Raw genomic sequence first — 15,542 nt, forward strand, 5'->3', positions numbered from 1 at the left:
GGTTTTTTTTTTTTTTTTTTGGCTAGAGCAGGCACGCCATACTACATGAGTACGAACGCATTCAATAAAGTTCAAAAGCAAAAATCATGGGAGTGCCCTACACAGCTCCCCTTCTTAGGTCCACTGAGTACCGTCCGAATAGTTGGCCACATAAGTAGCTACCTAATCTGCAGTCTCGTTGGCCTTCTTAAATACATATTTGGGAACGCTGGGGGAGATAGTATTTGCTTTTGGCTGTGATTGGTGGTAGCCAAGACACTGACATGCAACAAATTGCATGCATGGCGTGGTTGGCCTGGCTACGTGGACATTTTGAGGTCGTTGTCTTTCTCAAAAGGTGGTCAAGCAGAGTAAAAGAAATAGGCCATGGGCTTAATTTTCAGGGCTGTTATTTGGTCTGAGGTGGGACTGGGCCGTGGTTTATGAAACATACTTCATTGTAGGTGTGGGAAAATTTTTCATGAGACCATAAATGATTACAATCGAGACTTTGAGAGTCACCACAAATGCGTCTACTCTTTTCAATTCAAGAACAGAGAAGATAATAATAATAATCATCATATCCTTATAGCTCATTATCTTGAATTCTAGTGTCAAGATGGTATAGATAATTTATAAACTTTTGTTTTCATCTGACAACAAACCTGAAAAGAGTTTCTTTCTTTTCGGAAAAGTTTTATAGTTATATGATTCTTTATGAAGTAATGACAACATAAGTGAATATTATTGTAATGAATCTACAAAACATGCGGCTTGTGCAAGAAATGACCATGTAAGTGAACATTGTTGCAATGATTGTTTGGTTCAGCAATTAGACATGCATGTAATAGATATATTACTAAGTGGAGTTGTTTCATTTTTTACGTCAGACATTGGAGTCTCTTTGCTATTATTTAATAACCAAATTCTTCCCATTAAAAAAAAAGTTAATGGATTCCTCTTTTCATAGATACAAAATAATGCTTCATTGAATCATTCTATTCGTTTCAATATTTAAATTTATTATTTAAAACAGTTAAAATATCAATAAATTCTGCAATTTTTCTACACCATATATAGCATTCCGCAGAATATTTTAAAAATAGTTATTCACAAATAGTCTCTATTTATGCTACAATTAGAGGCTAGTTTACAGTATAGATTCGTGTAAAATATAAAGTAGAATTGTCGATATTGATAAGTATTTATCATAACTAATTTTTCATATTTTTAAGTTTTAATAATTTTAAAATTACATGGCTTTCACTCTACTGCAGGAATCCACTGGAAAGTCGGGCCGAGTCTGGTTCCTGGGTCGAGTTAGGTCTCAAAGAAAGCAGATCGGGTAGGGCTTTGGGCCTGGAAAGGATTTGAACAGATCATTTGTTAATTTTGAAGAGGACCATAAACAGGAAGATAAGTTCACCAAGAAATCAACAATTTGGGATTTCTCTGAAATTGACAAATTTGCCTAAGAACTGCAACGTTTTTGTAATGTTTAAAAGGGTAGTTTATAAGGCATTGGTAAAAATCATGTTACAAAACACCAATCATAAAAAAAAAGAGAGCCAATAGACAGATATAAACAGAATTGCAAGAAAGGGTGGCTAAAGATGTTTTTTTTTTCTTTTTTTTGGCTGACAAAGACCTATGTAGCATTGAGAGTGTCAAAAAAAGCACAGCATTACCATCAACAAAAACCAGATATCTCAAGGCTTGAGGATAATGAAGGCACCATTTGAAATATGATAAAAAAAAAAAATCTACTTCCATTTATTTCCAGATAATCCATGGTTTCGTTATTGATCCAGCAAGAAATAAACTACATCCTAGATATTTGGAAGGGTATCATTTCGGACATTTTCTCCCTTAATATAATCTGGAAGCGATCTGAGATACCATGCTGCAATAATAGACGCCTTCGGCAGTCTTCAGCAGCCACGATACCTGATGTATAAGCTCCATGAACAGACCCAGAATGATCAACACTTGCTGCTTCCCCAGCAAAATATAAATTATCCACAGGAGCACGAAATCTCTCATACAAATCAGCTGGCTTCCCAACCAGATCACAAGAATAGGACCCAAGGGAATCTGGATCTGTACCCCATCGAGAAACCAAATACTGAACCTGAAAAAAATTACAATTAAAAAGATTAATGCGAAGCTAAAACACCAATGGAGTGCAGCACAAACACAAATGGATACAAGTGATAGAATCTTACCGGTTGTGTGGCATCTGGAAGCATTTTCTTGAGCTGTAACATCACAAAGTTAACAGCTTCTTCATCAGATAGTTTCTCAATGTCATGAGCAAACCTTCCAGCAGCCATGTACACAAGAACAGGATGTCCTGTTGCTTTGTGGAGATTGAGAAAATAGCCACATGCATAAGATGTTGGAGCAACCATTCCTAAAACTTCTACATTAGGCCAAAAAGCAGTACTAAAGTGAAGAGCTATCTTGTTTTCATTCCCAACACCAAGATAGGAGATAGCTGAGACTTTCCACTCTGGTAGCTTAGGATCAAATTCAATCATATTTGCTTTAAGAACCCCAAGAGGAACAGTGATGATAGCAGCATCCGCTACAAAATTTGTGCCATCCTCCACAGTGATCATTACTTTATTGCAGTGTTGGATAATTTTTGTGACCCTAGTTACCATGATTATAGAAGAGTAAATGGACAGGAAATAGATTCTGAAAATCCAAGTTTCCAAAAGAATTGCCAAAATACCTGAAGTGTAAATGTGCAAATCTTTCAAGACATTTCCCTTCATCATAATCAAGCACTAGGAGGCACCACACGGCCTTAAAATGGTGATGCTATCATGCTACAATATTCAACTAGCCTTTGAAACAACTGCTACAGCTAGCGTGCAAGTACTTTCTTTAATTAAGAGTAAGATTTGCAACTTTAGTTTTCACATCCGCATCTAACAAAAAAATGGTGTCCCAGTGCATGAAAGACTCCCGCTACTGCATGGTCTAGGGAGATTCAAACGTATGTAGTCTTACCTCATGTATGGAGAGGCCATTTCCAAGTTTTGAACCTATGATACCTAGGTCCCAATGGAGCAACTTTACCATTATGCTAGGAATGCCCTCTTAACATCCACATCTAACAACAAATTTAAAAAGTAAAATCACATAGCAGCAGAGCTGAAACTAGGCCAGGCAGACCTCCCTCTTACGGTCTTACCTGAGCCTGAAGCCCTAGGCTGATGCTAGGCAGGGGAGGGGGCAGAGGATTAGGTGGACGGATAACAAATTAAAAAGGAGACATGGCCCTTGAATTCAATGGTGGGGTGAGAGAGAGAAAACGGGACATGGGAAGAGAAGAGGTGCGCATGGGGTTGAAGATGCGAGATCAGAGGAGAGGTTTGCGTGGGGTATGGGGTACAAACTCTAGGTTATGTTTTGGGTGGCGCTCGAGTATCGGACTCGACTTTGAACTAGGATAAGCTTTGTCTATTTTGCTCGGCCCAAAATTTTTCGAGATTTGGATTCGAGACCTGAGCCCGACAAGCAAGCCTAACCCAACAGGCTGTGGGCCATGTCAGGCCCATTTCTGGTCCTACAAAGCAGCACAGGCATCAATGTATGTTTAGAACAATATTCAGGAATTCACAATTTTGATGATTGTCCAAGACTGGATGAAAAAGGTTGAGGGTTGATTTTAGGCCGATAGCTTGTCCCAAGAAGCATGTCCAACTATAAAATGGATCCAAATAGGAATCAATGTCAAATCAAGGTCAATGAATCCAACCTCAAATAGGTCCAGACAAGGCTTGACGGTTATTGTTATGTTATCCAAAAAAAAATCACAGAATGGAATCAGGCAGAATGGTTCAGGTCATCCATTAACAACCACTCTCCAGAATTTGAAGGCATTCACCATCACATGCACAAGACCAATGTGAACAGCAACTAAGAAGACTAGCATAAATGCTGTCAGCAAAAAACAACTCTACACCATACTCATAAGGACAGGTTAGTTTCGAGATGTAAGAAATTACAATTTCTGCTTATTTCTTAGTTAATACGATTTCTATTAAGAAGATGAAAACACACCTGTGGTTCAGACGGATATCAAGATCTTTGGCAAGAGCTTTGATAACAGGATAATATCCCTGCACCATAAGTCCATGGCCACCAGAAAGAACATGCTCCTGTACATAAAAGAAGATGGTAACTTCCAGCAGACTAAATAATTTTTCGCAATTATTCAGCAGTAAATAAGATGGTTCCCTTGAAATTGCTATTCAAAACTGACAATATTGTGGTCAAAACCAATTCCAAACATCATTATATAGGCTTCTCAAGGTTGTGGAATAAGACAAGGTTTGCACTGGAAATATCATCAATTACTTTGCTAAGGAGGTAAGACGGACTTGATTTTTACTTAACAAGTTATGCTTATTTATGCATATGATTAAAAGTCTCTATCATAAAAACTTGGAAAACTTTCCTCCCCAGCCGCTTAAATGCCTACGCACTATAGACCATACAGGAGGTCCACCGCCTAGCCTTGCCTAGTTTGATAACCTCGGTGGTATAATTTCTCTAGAACCAACAACCTTAGAATAAACCTACTTGCACTTTCCTTGTTACTCCAGCAAACATAAACTTAGGACCAAGTGTTGAACCACCCCTTTTGATACCTATATCGATATCTTACTAGTACCGAACAATACTGTTTGGACACCTGATACACCTTTTGTTGCCGTCATAGCAATAGTAAGGTGGTACCATGTGTCAGCATGCTACCATTCCAACAAGCATACTGGTACCTCACTTTTATAGTACATCCAACAAGTGCTGGTGTCTAAATCCTTACAGTAAGTACTTTTCATCACAATCCTACCTACATTTATTCTAAAAAATCCTCCAAGGTTCACAAGTCTCCCATTAAAAGAGATTAAGTAGTAGATATGGTGAACACGCATATTTTGTCTTGTCATACATGTAACTAGGTGATAATTCTATTTTTACTCAAATAGGGAACAAAAAAGCAACTCAAAAAGCCTCAAGCTATAAGCATCAAAATTCCCATCTAAGGCCTATTCTCCTAACCAGTGAAAAGTGGAAGGTAATGTTAAAGGTGACGTGTATTCATTATCATATATTGTCAAGGCAATCATACGAAAATGACTAATGATTCAATATATGAACTCCACCATCCATGTCTAAACTAATAAGGTTTTGGATCCTATTTCCTAGATTCAATTAAGATATCAAATTGGATTAAAAGGTTTTCTGGAAGAAAATCCTTCTTTTTAGATAAATAACAAAAATATGTAAATATGTGCCTACTTATGTACTTATGCACATGTTTATGCATGTCTGACCTATCTCTTCGAGGTACAATATATGATTTGGAAAGAAAGCTTCCATCATCTTGTTAAATCGTGTTGCAGAAAGGGGAACCAACTTTGTAGCAATGATAACTTAGGTAAGTCATCACCTGATCCCAGCTTTTCAAAGATATGGTATCCACATCTGCAGCAAACCACGCCTCCATTCTGCATATATACCATTGCAACACTTCATATGCCAACACTTCTTGCCTACAAAATGAAGAAAATGTGTCAGGTGAACTCAAATACTCCACATTGCAGATCATGGCACATCAACAACACATTATAGTTACATGTACATAATTATCCATACCTTAGCTGTGGATTTCTGTCCAAAACAATAGAAATAGCTTGGAGCAGGGACATGTCTTCAGCATGTTCATCCCTTACTTTCTCTGTCTGCAGTACTCCAAAAGGTAAACCTCTAATTATCACTATAAGAAAACCAAGTAATGTGGGAGGGAAAAGAGTGAAGAATTAAACCTCTTTGAGAATTTTCTCAAATATTTCTCCAACTTTAATGACTAGCTGTTGAGGTACTTGGCGACCAGCCATATCAAAAAGTGCATAGCTACATAAACCATGAAAAAGGTCAGCATTTGATATGTAAAAACAAAATTTACTTATGCAGATGCATAATCATATTGAAATTAAATTATAATGAAGAACACAAACACTGATTTTTCATAAATAAACATAAAATGCAAATCAAATTACAACAAAGATCCACTTTGTAAATACACAAAGCTAGTTTGACTTGTTATATGCTAAACTTAATTCAACTTTTGGTGCTCATAGACTAGGAGAAGTCTTGAAACTAGAATAGTTAGCAAAATGAGCTTGAATCAAGATTGGAGGGCTCAATTTTGTTTAGGTTCACTCAGATTTTAATATGCAAGTTTATTATATGCTACAAACCTTAGTACAACCATGAGTGTTGATGGTTAAAATTATGGTTTTGAATACCAACGGAACAGGATAGTACAACTGGCACATTACCATTCCGGTTGAAAAAGGCACAAGGGCACTCTCGGGTTGCTGAAACTACAAAAAATGGGGCATGCCAACAAAGTTGGGTCGGTTATAGTTGGAAATCCCAATTCTACCGATGCAATGCACAGATCGAGCATCCTGGCCAAAACGGGTCAGCACTACTAGGTACTAAGATTGGTTTAACTGGCTTGAAGGTTATACCGACATGGTGCCTTCTCTTTTAAAATCGAGGAGAGGGGACAGGAGGCCATGCAGCATGTCCTTCCCTCCAATTACGCATCCCTGAGAGGCACTAAAAGAGGAGGGAGAGAGAAAGAGGAGAGCAAGAAGGGAAGTAAGAGGAGAAAGGGAGTGGAAAGTCTTGGCAAGGAGGGGAAACCAATATCCTAGAAGAAAGGGCTAACCAGTGAGACCCTTCTTTCCTCCATTAGTTTAAATGACAAAAATGGCAAAACCCAGGAAAATAAGGGGAAGTTATGCGAAATTTTTCTTATTTTACATGATTTTCGAATATGTTGTAGGATGGCAGCACCCTACAACATGATGATTTGTTCTTTATGAATGATTTATTTTTATATTATGAATATTTTATACTTTATCATTTATTCATATTTTATATTAGAATATTTTAATAAAAATAAATTAATTGGGAATGAAAAATTGTAGCATACATGCACCTTTACTGTGCACATGCTACAAATTTTTTTGGCTTTGATCAGACACCATTAGATCGCATCTAAAAGTGCCTAAGTTCGAAATTGTAATCATTTTTAAATTATCCTAGCAAAAGAATATATAGGAATCTATTGAAGCCCTTAAAGGAATCTATTAAAATTTTATAATATTTTAATTAATTTTTCATCAAAAAATAATTAAAAGTATACAAATTTTGAAAAATCTATAGGAATTAATAATGTCTTAAAGTCTAAAAATATTTTATAAAAATAATTGTCACGCATTTCAATAATTAATGAAATTAAATGTAAAAAAAATGCAATACACAAAGATAATTAACAACATAAATTTTAAAAATGGTGATCTTCTATTTTGTTGATTAACATATTTTTTGTAACTGTAAGTTGTGCTTAAAATCATAAAAAATATGATTAATTGTTAAAACATGGAACATGCAGTGATTATTAATAAGGAAAAAAATTAAACCACTTATCTTGTACTTTGTTTGTCGACAGCATTTAAATGTTTTTAATTATTTTAAAATAAAAATTAATTATACATTATAAAAAATATGATTAAATTTTAAGAATATGGAATATACGCCAATAATAAATATGTGAATGCTAGTTGTTTATTATTGAATATGTAGGAAAACAGATATTTAAGTTGGCATATGGCTTCGAGTAAAAAGTCAAAGAATTGGATACTGGATGATGCAATAGAAAGATACAACCATAGAGTGGATAATAAAGAAAGTTGGGTCACCCAATTAAAGCAGCATATGGCAGGAGATTAGCAAATATGTACTAAAATGCCTAGGGAGGTTGGACGAGCAATGACGGACCACTCACTCTGCCTAAAGTGAAGCAAGTGGCATGACTAAAAAAGAGAGAACCTGGAAAGGCCGCAAGGTAGCCAAATTCAATAGTTAGCCTATCAGGGATGATCGGATAACATGTATAAGTAGCCTAATCAATATATCTAGGATGTTATTTGGGCTTCAAAGTAGATAAATTGGGAGTACAAAAAGGTGATGAGACATCATGGACAATTTGGACCTTCACACTACAAGATACGTGGTACAAGGTTCGCCGAACCAGTACCAATGGTTGTACCGGCCGACGATCAATTCAGCATGGTACAGATCCATAACGTACCATTCTGAAGCATACTGAAACAAGGAGAGAGGGGGGGCGTGGGAGGAGCAGGAGGACGAGAGAGAAAGGGAGAGGGAGCGGAGGAAGAGGAAGGAGGATAGAGAGGGAGAGATAGGTTGAAAGCTATCGACGAGGAGCTCCAAGAGCCCCAAATCCGGCAATGAATCGAGAGAGGGGAGAGAGAGAGGTCAAAGGCCATCAATGGAGAGCTCAGAGAGCCTAGACCCAACAACGAACTAAGAGAGAAAGAGGGGGGGAGAGGGAGAGGGAGAGAGAGGGTGGAGAGAGAGAAGTAGAAGGCCATCGACGGGGTGCTCCGAGAGCTCCGGATATAACGATAGACCGAGAGAGAGGGGGGAGAGAGGGTGAGGGGAGAGAGGAGAGGGAAACAAAGCGACTTACCTAGGGGCCTCATAGTCGTCATCGTCCAGCAACAGCGTCAATTCACGAGGATGAAGGCAACCAGGGTTAGAGTTTTCAAATCATCCGAACTTCGAATGGGGGAGGGGACTCATTTATATCCCGAACCAAATTAATAAACTATGTCGATAACCGATTGGTCTAGTTAGGTACGCCCCGAACTGGCCAGTTCAGCATAGTTTGGCTAACAAGAAGGTGGCGAATCTGATGCATTAGGAGGCACACAACTAGAGGCAGCCCTGAGTTATGAAGAGTCAAAGGAAAAGGTAGAGACATCAGATCCATGTTCAATTCATTCGAGAGCAAGGAAACAATACCATTCAGGACCCAATAGCTAAGCATCCTTAGATAGATGACTACATCAGCAAGGACAAGAAGACCATGATAAGGACCGTCATCACCAAGTGGTTCCATTATAATCAAATCCTAGCTTTCGCTATGGTGATTAGTTTTTTCGGCAACATTATCAATTAAGTGCAAAAGCAGAATTCAACTATTGAGCTTCCTACACCATATGAGATACACAGGTCATTTTTGAACAATAAGGTTTAGGATCTAAAAAGGTGCACCAACTCATATAAGCCTCAGTATGGGTTATGTTGATGTGAAAAGGCTGGTCTGAGCCAACTAGGAACATCGTCAACTTTCTAGTATATTGTGATAGGTTGACTTTCTTCCACAAGTCCATTGATACATCTGACAAGGTCCATGATGCTGAGTACATCCTGAGGCTAATGAGGCAGGTGATTCGAGAGATTAGTGAGGGTAATTTTGTTTATGTGGTGACAAACTATGACTAGCAATATAAAAAAGAAGTGAAGGATCTGATGTAAGAGGTGTCACATTTATTAGACACCTTGTGTAGCCCATTGTACAAACTTGATGCTGAACGACATTGGGGACATGCAATATTTGAAATCAGTTGTGGAGATAGGGCAAGCTATTCAAAGCACATATATAATCATTGATCGATACTTGCTTTTATGACCTAGTATATGGGAAGAGAACTAAAAGGCTAGGCATTACACAATTTACCATGAACTACACAGCCTTGGAGAACCTCCTTGAAAACAAACCAGGTTTCAGAATAATGTTTATCTGCAGCGAGTGGATGAAGTCCAAGTATGGCAAGTCATCTAAGGGCCAGAGAATGAAGGATATTGTTCCAAGTCAGAGCTTCTAGGATAAATGTGCAGATGTGGCAAATGGAGTGCATCCCTCATATGTAGTGTTGTGAATGGATAACGGCAAGAAGTGGCCATAGATGGGCTTTCTTTACCCAAAGATACAGGAAGCCAAGGAACAAATTATTGAGGTAATGATTGAGGGGAAGGCTTCATTTAAACTTGTGCATCATAGACAACAGATGGGACCTATAAATGGGCAGGTAATTCCATCTGACAGGTATAACATGATCAAATGAGATAACCTAACACCTAGTGTTTGCTTAAATGACATATCTTACATCTCAATGACTATACATTTTGTCCTTCATTACACACAACTTAATACTCAAATCCAAAGAACCAATATAATAAGTACATAGGCCTTGATGAGGAGCTACTATGGCAATCAAGGCGGTGGTGCAACAAAAGTCAAGGGATTTGGGTTTGGCTGCAGAAGTAATCAACAAGAAAATAAACTAAATAGTGTATTTTATATCTAACTGAAATTGACGTCAAGTCTATACTATCTAATCAAGGAAAAATATTCCAGGAGAAGCGTGAAAGTTTGAGAACTAGGGCTCAACAAACAATTTCTAGGATGTCTTTAGGTACCATTAGGAAATTGTTCAAATGAGTCACTCTTCTAGTGTTCGTTAGGATTTAATGCATCCAAGGCTTATGTGACCTTGAATTATTTGGATGCGAGGGAGTGGTGGGTCCAATGAGCACCAATGCACCCAATGTGAGGAAGATTGCTTCCAAGTCCCCTTGTAGATAGTTCATGCATCTGATACAAGCAGAACCAGTGTACCTTTGCCCTAATCCAGGGCAAGATCCTTAACTACTAATGAACAGGAGACTGCATGACTTGGTTTTCACATTAAGACATGAGGCCAAGATAGAAGTACCTAAAACAGGATAGAAGAACAAACAGGAAGACCTATTGGCAGATGACTTTTGTTTGTGATGATGATGCTTCTATAGCTGGATAGCTTGTAGATCAGTAGGCTCAAGACAAGCCTATGCTAGATGAGCCCAGGGATCCTCCACAACTTGGCAGAACATCATGGAGGAGGTGAGTGTGCGTGATGTGGGCAAATGGGCACAGAAGATTATTTCACCCACCACGAGCAAGACCTAATAGGAGTCAAGATTGATCAACAATCCGATCGCCAAATGTTTGGTTCATGACGGCATATATGGGCTTTTAGGGCCATTTAGGGCAGAAGGTAAAGCAAGTCCAAAGAAAAAGCAATGACATACCAATCCATGAAGATGACGAAAAGACACCAGAGCTATCAAATCCTAGCTTGTCTAGATCATCTCGCCATACTAGTAATAATGACAGTTCCAATGATGGACTAGAGTCAAGGGTAGATAGAGTGGCCATGTAGAGGTGGTGATGGTTATGCTCAGAGGCTTGGTCCATTCATCAGGCATAGTTCACACACCACGCACGATCAGGACCATTAGGTCGGAATAAAATCTAGACATGACAAGAAGATCTTGTCCTACATGAGAGAATTCAAGGGTTGTGCAACATATGACACACAAAATCAGGGTCATGGGGATAGATACATAGAGATTGAATAATTGAGAGAAGCCATGTTTAGGGGTAGGAGGATCATATGTGCACTCCGTGCAATAGAAGTTGAGTTGATTGAAAAAAAATAAACATGTGGCAAAAGAAGATTAGTACTAGGATTCTCCAGAGCTGTTACATTGAAAGGAGTGGAGACTAGTGGAAAATCTACTATATAGTTATAGCGACGGCAGATCACATCATACGTCGGAGGTAGGTCTCATAGTATATAAGATATTCAGAAGTGGACAGTATGCCCCATTCACGTATGATCCATATGCATTCTTCCACTTATCTTATCTGGGAATCAAACATTACCCCTTACGAATATGAATATAGGCATAGCCAAGAGAATACAATGCTGCCTCCTACTATCCTAAGTAGGTATGGCCGAGCTACCAAGACTACCACACATACACATAGCCGCAGCATCAAGAGCCATAGCCAGAACACTATCAGATATTATATAACCAATAGAAATGGGGACAGTATCCAAGCTGGTATAATATCCAAGTCCAAACTACGAACAAGATCTGGATGTCCATGAGAACCATAGACACTGACACTCTACATGGGATTGAATTTATAAAATGAGTTATTATAAATTTTTTACAATATTATACTTTATTTACTATTTTTCACTTATAAATGTTGTTAGTTTATTGATCCATGTTGACTTAATGAGTATTAGTATTGATATTGTCAATCCGGTATCATATCCATTAAAAAATGCAACTAAAATACTAAAATATAAAAGAAAGTTACTCCAATAACCTTGTTGTGTATAGAAATATATGGAAAAAAAAACAAAAAAGGACTTTTTGCCATCACTATATGGTATTAGGACAGAGCCCCGTACCGTGTATCGATACAGGATGGAGTAGTATCGTACTAATCTACGAAAAATCAGGGCCACCACCTTACCTTTTTTTTAAAACCTTGGTTACAACAAAACCCTAAAACCACTTATAAATAATTTTGAACTATTCTAAAGCTAAAATACAACAATAAAGTCTAAAGAATTAAAATCAAAATAGTACCTCTCTAGATCATGGTCATACAACACAGAGTGGTCGCCACTAGTGCGGTATAATCTTAGGCCTAGACCACGAATAAATGGTGCCAAAGGATTTTCATTGCAAACACCATGTAGCCTGAATGACCAAATATCAAAAAAGTAATCTAAAGGGAACGTTGCACTGCATTTTAATCAACAAAGACAATATAAATAATACGTCAGCTGCCATATGAGAACTCACCATGATGCCCCCATGTCAATAGGACAGCCAAAAGAATAGTCAGTATGCACTCGACCCCCAAGCCGATTACGAGACTCTAATAGAATGACCTGAATAGAACAAAAAAAAAATAGTTACATGACAAGCATACCATACATCAGTTTTTTGATTGTTTGTAAGTCGATTGCAAAACATTCAAAAGTAAACTTTCTAATTCTCATTTATTACTGGACAAAGTAACATAAGCAATAACTACAAATAAATACAGAATCCCCAAGACATCATTATATGAGAACATGTATTACCTTAAATGAAGCATTAGACAATACACGCGCAGCTGCGATCCCTGAAATGCCTCCACCAATCACAATGACTGAAGGGGAGGGAGGTTGTTGCCTCTCAAAGTGTGAGAGAAAAATACCTGAATCATGCATGAAAAACATTAGCAATACCATAATTAGCTACCAATATAAATGGAAATAGAGAGAAAGAGTGTGCCTGTTCATGTGATCAAACTTTACTAATTTGGAACCGATTTTACTGAGATAGAAAGTCAGAAAAGATGCATTATGTAAATCAAAGTTTTAAGTCCCGATGGGATGGGGGGTCTTGGCCATCCCATCTCGTTCTTATAAGAAAACGGGACTGGGATGGGGTTGGGACTCTAAAACCCATTCATAGGGGAGAGAAGAAGTAAGAGGAAAGAAAAAAAAAGAAAGGAAAGTGAAGAAAAGGGAAAAAGTGAAAGGAAAGAAGAATAAAAGGGAAAGAAAGAAAGAAAAAAATAAAGAAAAAAATAAAGAAAGAGATTAAAAAAAAGAAAAAGAAAAAGACAAATAAAGAAAGGCATGCAAGAAGGAAGAAAAACAAAGAAAGAAAGAAAGATAAAAATGAAAGAAAGAAAGAAAAGAAAGAATAAGGGAAGAGAGATGGAGGATATCTACAAGACCACTACTAGGATGGGGCGGGACAGTAGTGCATCCCATTCCACAGAGAAACCGGGACACCCCCCTCCCATAGGATTTAAAACCTTGGCGTAAATATCCATATGTTATTATCTAGAAACTAAAGAGACTAAATTGTTAAGAGAGAGAAAGCATGGATGGGAGAATTTAGGGTAACTGCATTTCTTTTAGTTTCTTGGTAAGATGAATTTGCAATATTATAGTCATATAGTGACAAGAAATATTTTATGCTGTCTAACAATACCGGTAAAGCATGTGAAGCCATCCATGCAAACACAAATTAAGATTGCTTGCTTAGAACAGAGGTAGGATAAAAAGATAGATTTGACAAATTATAACGACAATGTGCAACCTCCTTAAAAACTTTTTGTTGTTAGACAAGGCAAAAGTAAAAATAGATTCACTGATAATATGCTATGGCCAAGAAATGCAAATTCCTATTTCCTTATGTTTAAATTTTCTAGAATTCTCTTTCTTTTATAATGACTCATTTGATCAGGCAAAAAAAAGAGCAAAATAGCATGGTCACACACAAAAGCATCTACTGGGACAATTTTCCTAGTTCAATACCTTATGTTTTAAATGGTGCATTTGCTTTTTGACTACTTGAGTTGAGCCCATCCATTCAATGATGATGTAAAGACTAGGTTTTAAAAACATATGTTTTTTTAATCAAAAAATTAAGACTCTTTTTCTCATTAAGAGATCCACTCCTCAGGGATTGGAAAAGAAAATTTCCAGTACAAACATACATTAGTGAATTTTTCACATATCTTACTACATCTTTCAGAAATCTAATTCATATTTGTAGAAGAAACAATCTAATGAACAAACAAATATAAAAGTATCCGAGAAAAGAACCAGCTTCACATACATCAATGCATAAATTTTAAACCCAACGCGGCACCATTGACCATAGAAAGAATCAGTAGAGATATCAGCAAAACATCCAAACCATTAAAAATGGCACATTATAAACAACAAAAAAAATTTAAAAACTTTGTTTCTTATTCTAATAGAAAAATCCAAGAATCTATTAAAAAGACCTAGAAAACAAATCCAACGAAATGATATCAATCATAACAAATCTCTAAATAGCTTGTTACATTCATCGAAATAATGATACCGTAAAACATAACGGCAAGAGCTACCGACGGAAAACCAATCAAATCCCATCGTCCCACCGACCAAAAAACCATCAAATCCGGCATCCGTTACATTAAAAAGACAGCATAACAAACCCATCAAACAAAGAAACCTTGGAAAGATCGATGATTACCGCTGATGGCAAAATTGTCGCGGTCCGAGCGGGTCTGGGGCTCCATGCCGGCGATCAAAGACGGAGGTTCGAATCCCTCGAACGCCGCTTAAGATTGTATAGGATCTAAGGAAAGGTACGAACGTATAGGAATCGAATGATGGAGGATAAAGATCATCAGGCCGTCCATGAATCGGCTCGCATTCGACGAGCGAGGTAGCTTATCAAACCAACTCATGCCCTCCAGGGATCGGCAAACCGGCAACGACCGAAGGAGACCGAGAGATCGACAAAGAGATCGATCAAGATTTTTTTTTCTTTTACCTTCAGGTCTCTGCAGGTAGCAGGGAAAGAGGGGGGAGGCTGGGGCTTACATTGATGACAAGTTGGAAAGAGGAAGACGGGCGTTTATACCACCAAGATGGTAGCACGGTGAGAGCGGGACTTTAATTTCACCGGAGTGGTTCAGATTCGAATCGACGCAGGCATGTAGAAATTGGATGTCTGTCACCTAATTTATTGGATGAAATTGTTATCCCCTTTGTAAGGGGGTCAGTGTGGGGTTGCTACGCGGAAGAGGTCTTTCTTTCTCCCTCTTTTCTTTTTTTGTTTGGCAAAAAAATAAAAAAAAGGGTGTTTATTTTTTTCCATTTATTTGCGATACTGACCCTGACCGAAGAGAGGATGTTTCGTTTTGAGTATTTGCTATCCCTCATTATGTATGCGTAGAGAATTGATGCATTTGGTGT

The 15,542-nt window shown here is 37.7% G+C and overlaps 1 protein-coding gene across 2 annotated transcripts; it reads right to left on the bottom strand.

The window, feature by feature from the left end:
- Nucleotides 1–1,725: 1,725 nt before the first annotated feature.
- On the bottom strand, nucleotides 1,726–15,339 carry LOC103723706 (polyamine oxidase 5-like). Of its 2 annotated transcripts, XM_008814716.5 has the most exons (10): nucleotides 14,815–15,306; nucleotides 12,876–12,991; nucleotides 12,592–12,680; nucleotides 12,373–12,486; nucleotides 5,823–5,910; nucleotides 5,653–5,738; nucleotides 5,447–5,549; nucleotides 4,054–4,151; nucleotides 2,205–2,634; nucleotides 1,726–2,110 (listed from the first exon to the last, which is right to left on the bottom strand). In XM_008814716.5, exons 1-10 carry the CDS (start codon nucleotides 14,858–14,860, stop codon nucleotides 1,802–1,804), a joined length of 1,479 nt encoding a protein of 492 aa, XP_008812938.2. In that variant the 5' UTR covers nucleotides 14,861–15,306; the 3' UTR covers nucleotides 1,726–1,801. The 2 variants fall into 2 exon arrangements, with proteins under 2 accessions (XP_008812938.2, XP_008812946.2); XM_008814724.5 differs by lacking the exon at nucleotides 12,373–12,486 and having other exon boundaries at nucleotides 14,815–15,339.
- Between the last annotated feature and the right edge of the window lie 203 nt (nucleotides 15,340–15,542).

Source organism: Phoenix dactylifera, chromosome 10 (assembly GCF_051530095.1).
Source record: "Phoenix dactylifera cultivar Ajwa chromosome 10, Ajwa_hap1_PhDact_Kaust_v1.1, whole genome shotgun sequence".
Lineage (NCBI taxonomy): Eukaryota > Viridiplantae > Streptophyta > Magnoliopsida > Arecales > Arecaceae > Phoenix > Phoenix dactylifera.

Excerpts from the sequence above, each read along its gene's own strand:
- LOC103723706 (XM_008814716.5), bottom strand. The coding sequence starts at position 14,860 with ATGGAGCCCCAGACCCGCTCGGACCGCGACAATTTTGCCATCAGCG. Across the intron at positions 12,487-12,591 it reads ATTGACATGGGGGCATCATG|GCTACATGGTGTTTGCAATG; the intron begins GTGAGTTCTCAT and ends TTGGTCATTCAG. Across the intron at positions 5,911-12,372 it reads TATGACCATGATCTAGAGAG|CTATGCACTTTTTGATATGG; the intron begins GTACTATTTTGA and ends TGGTTTATGTAG.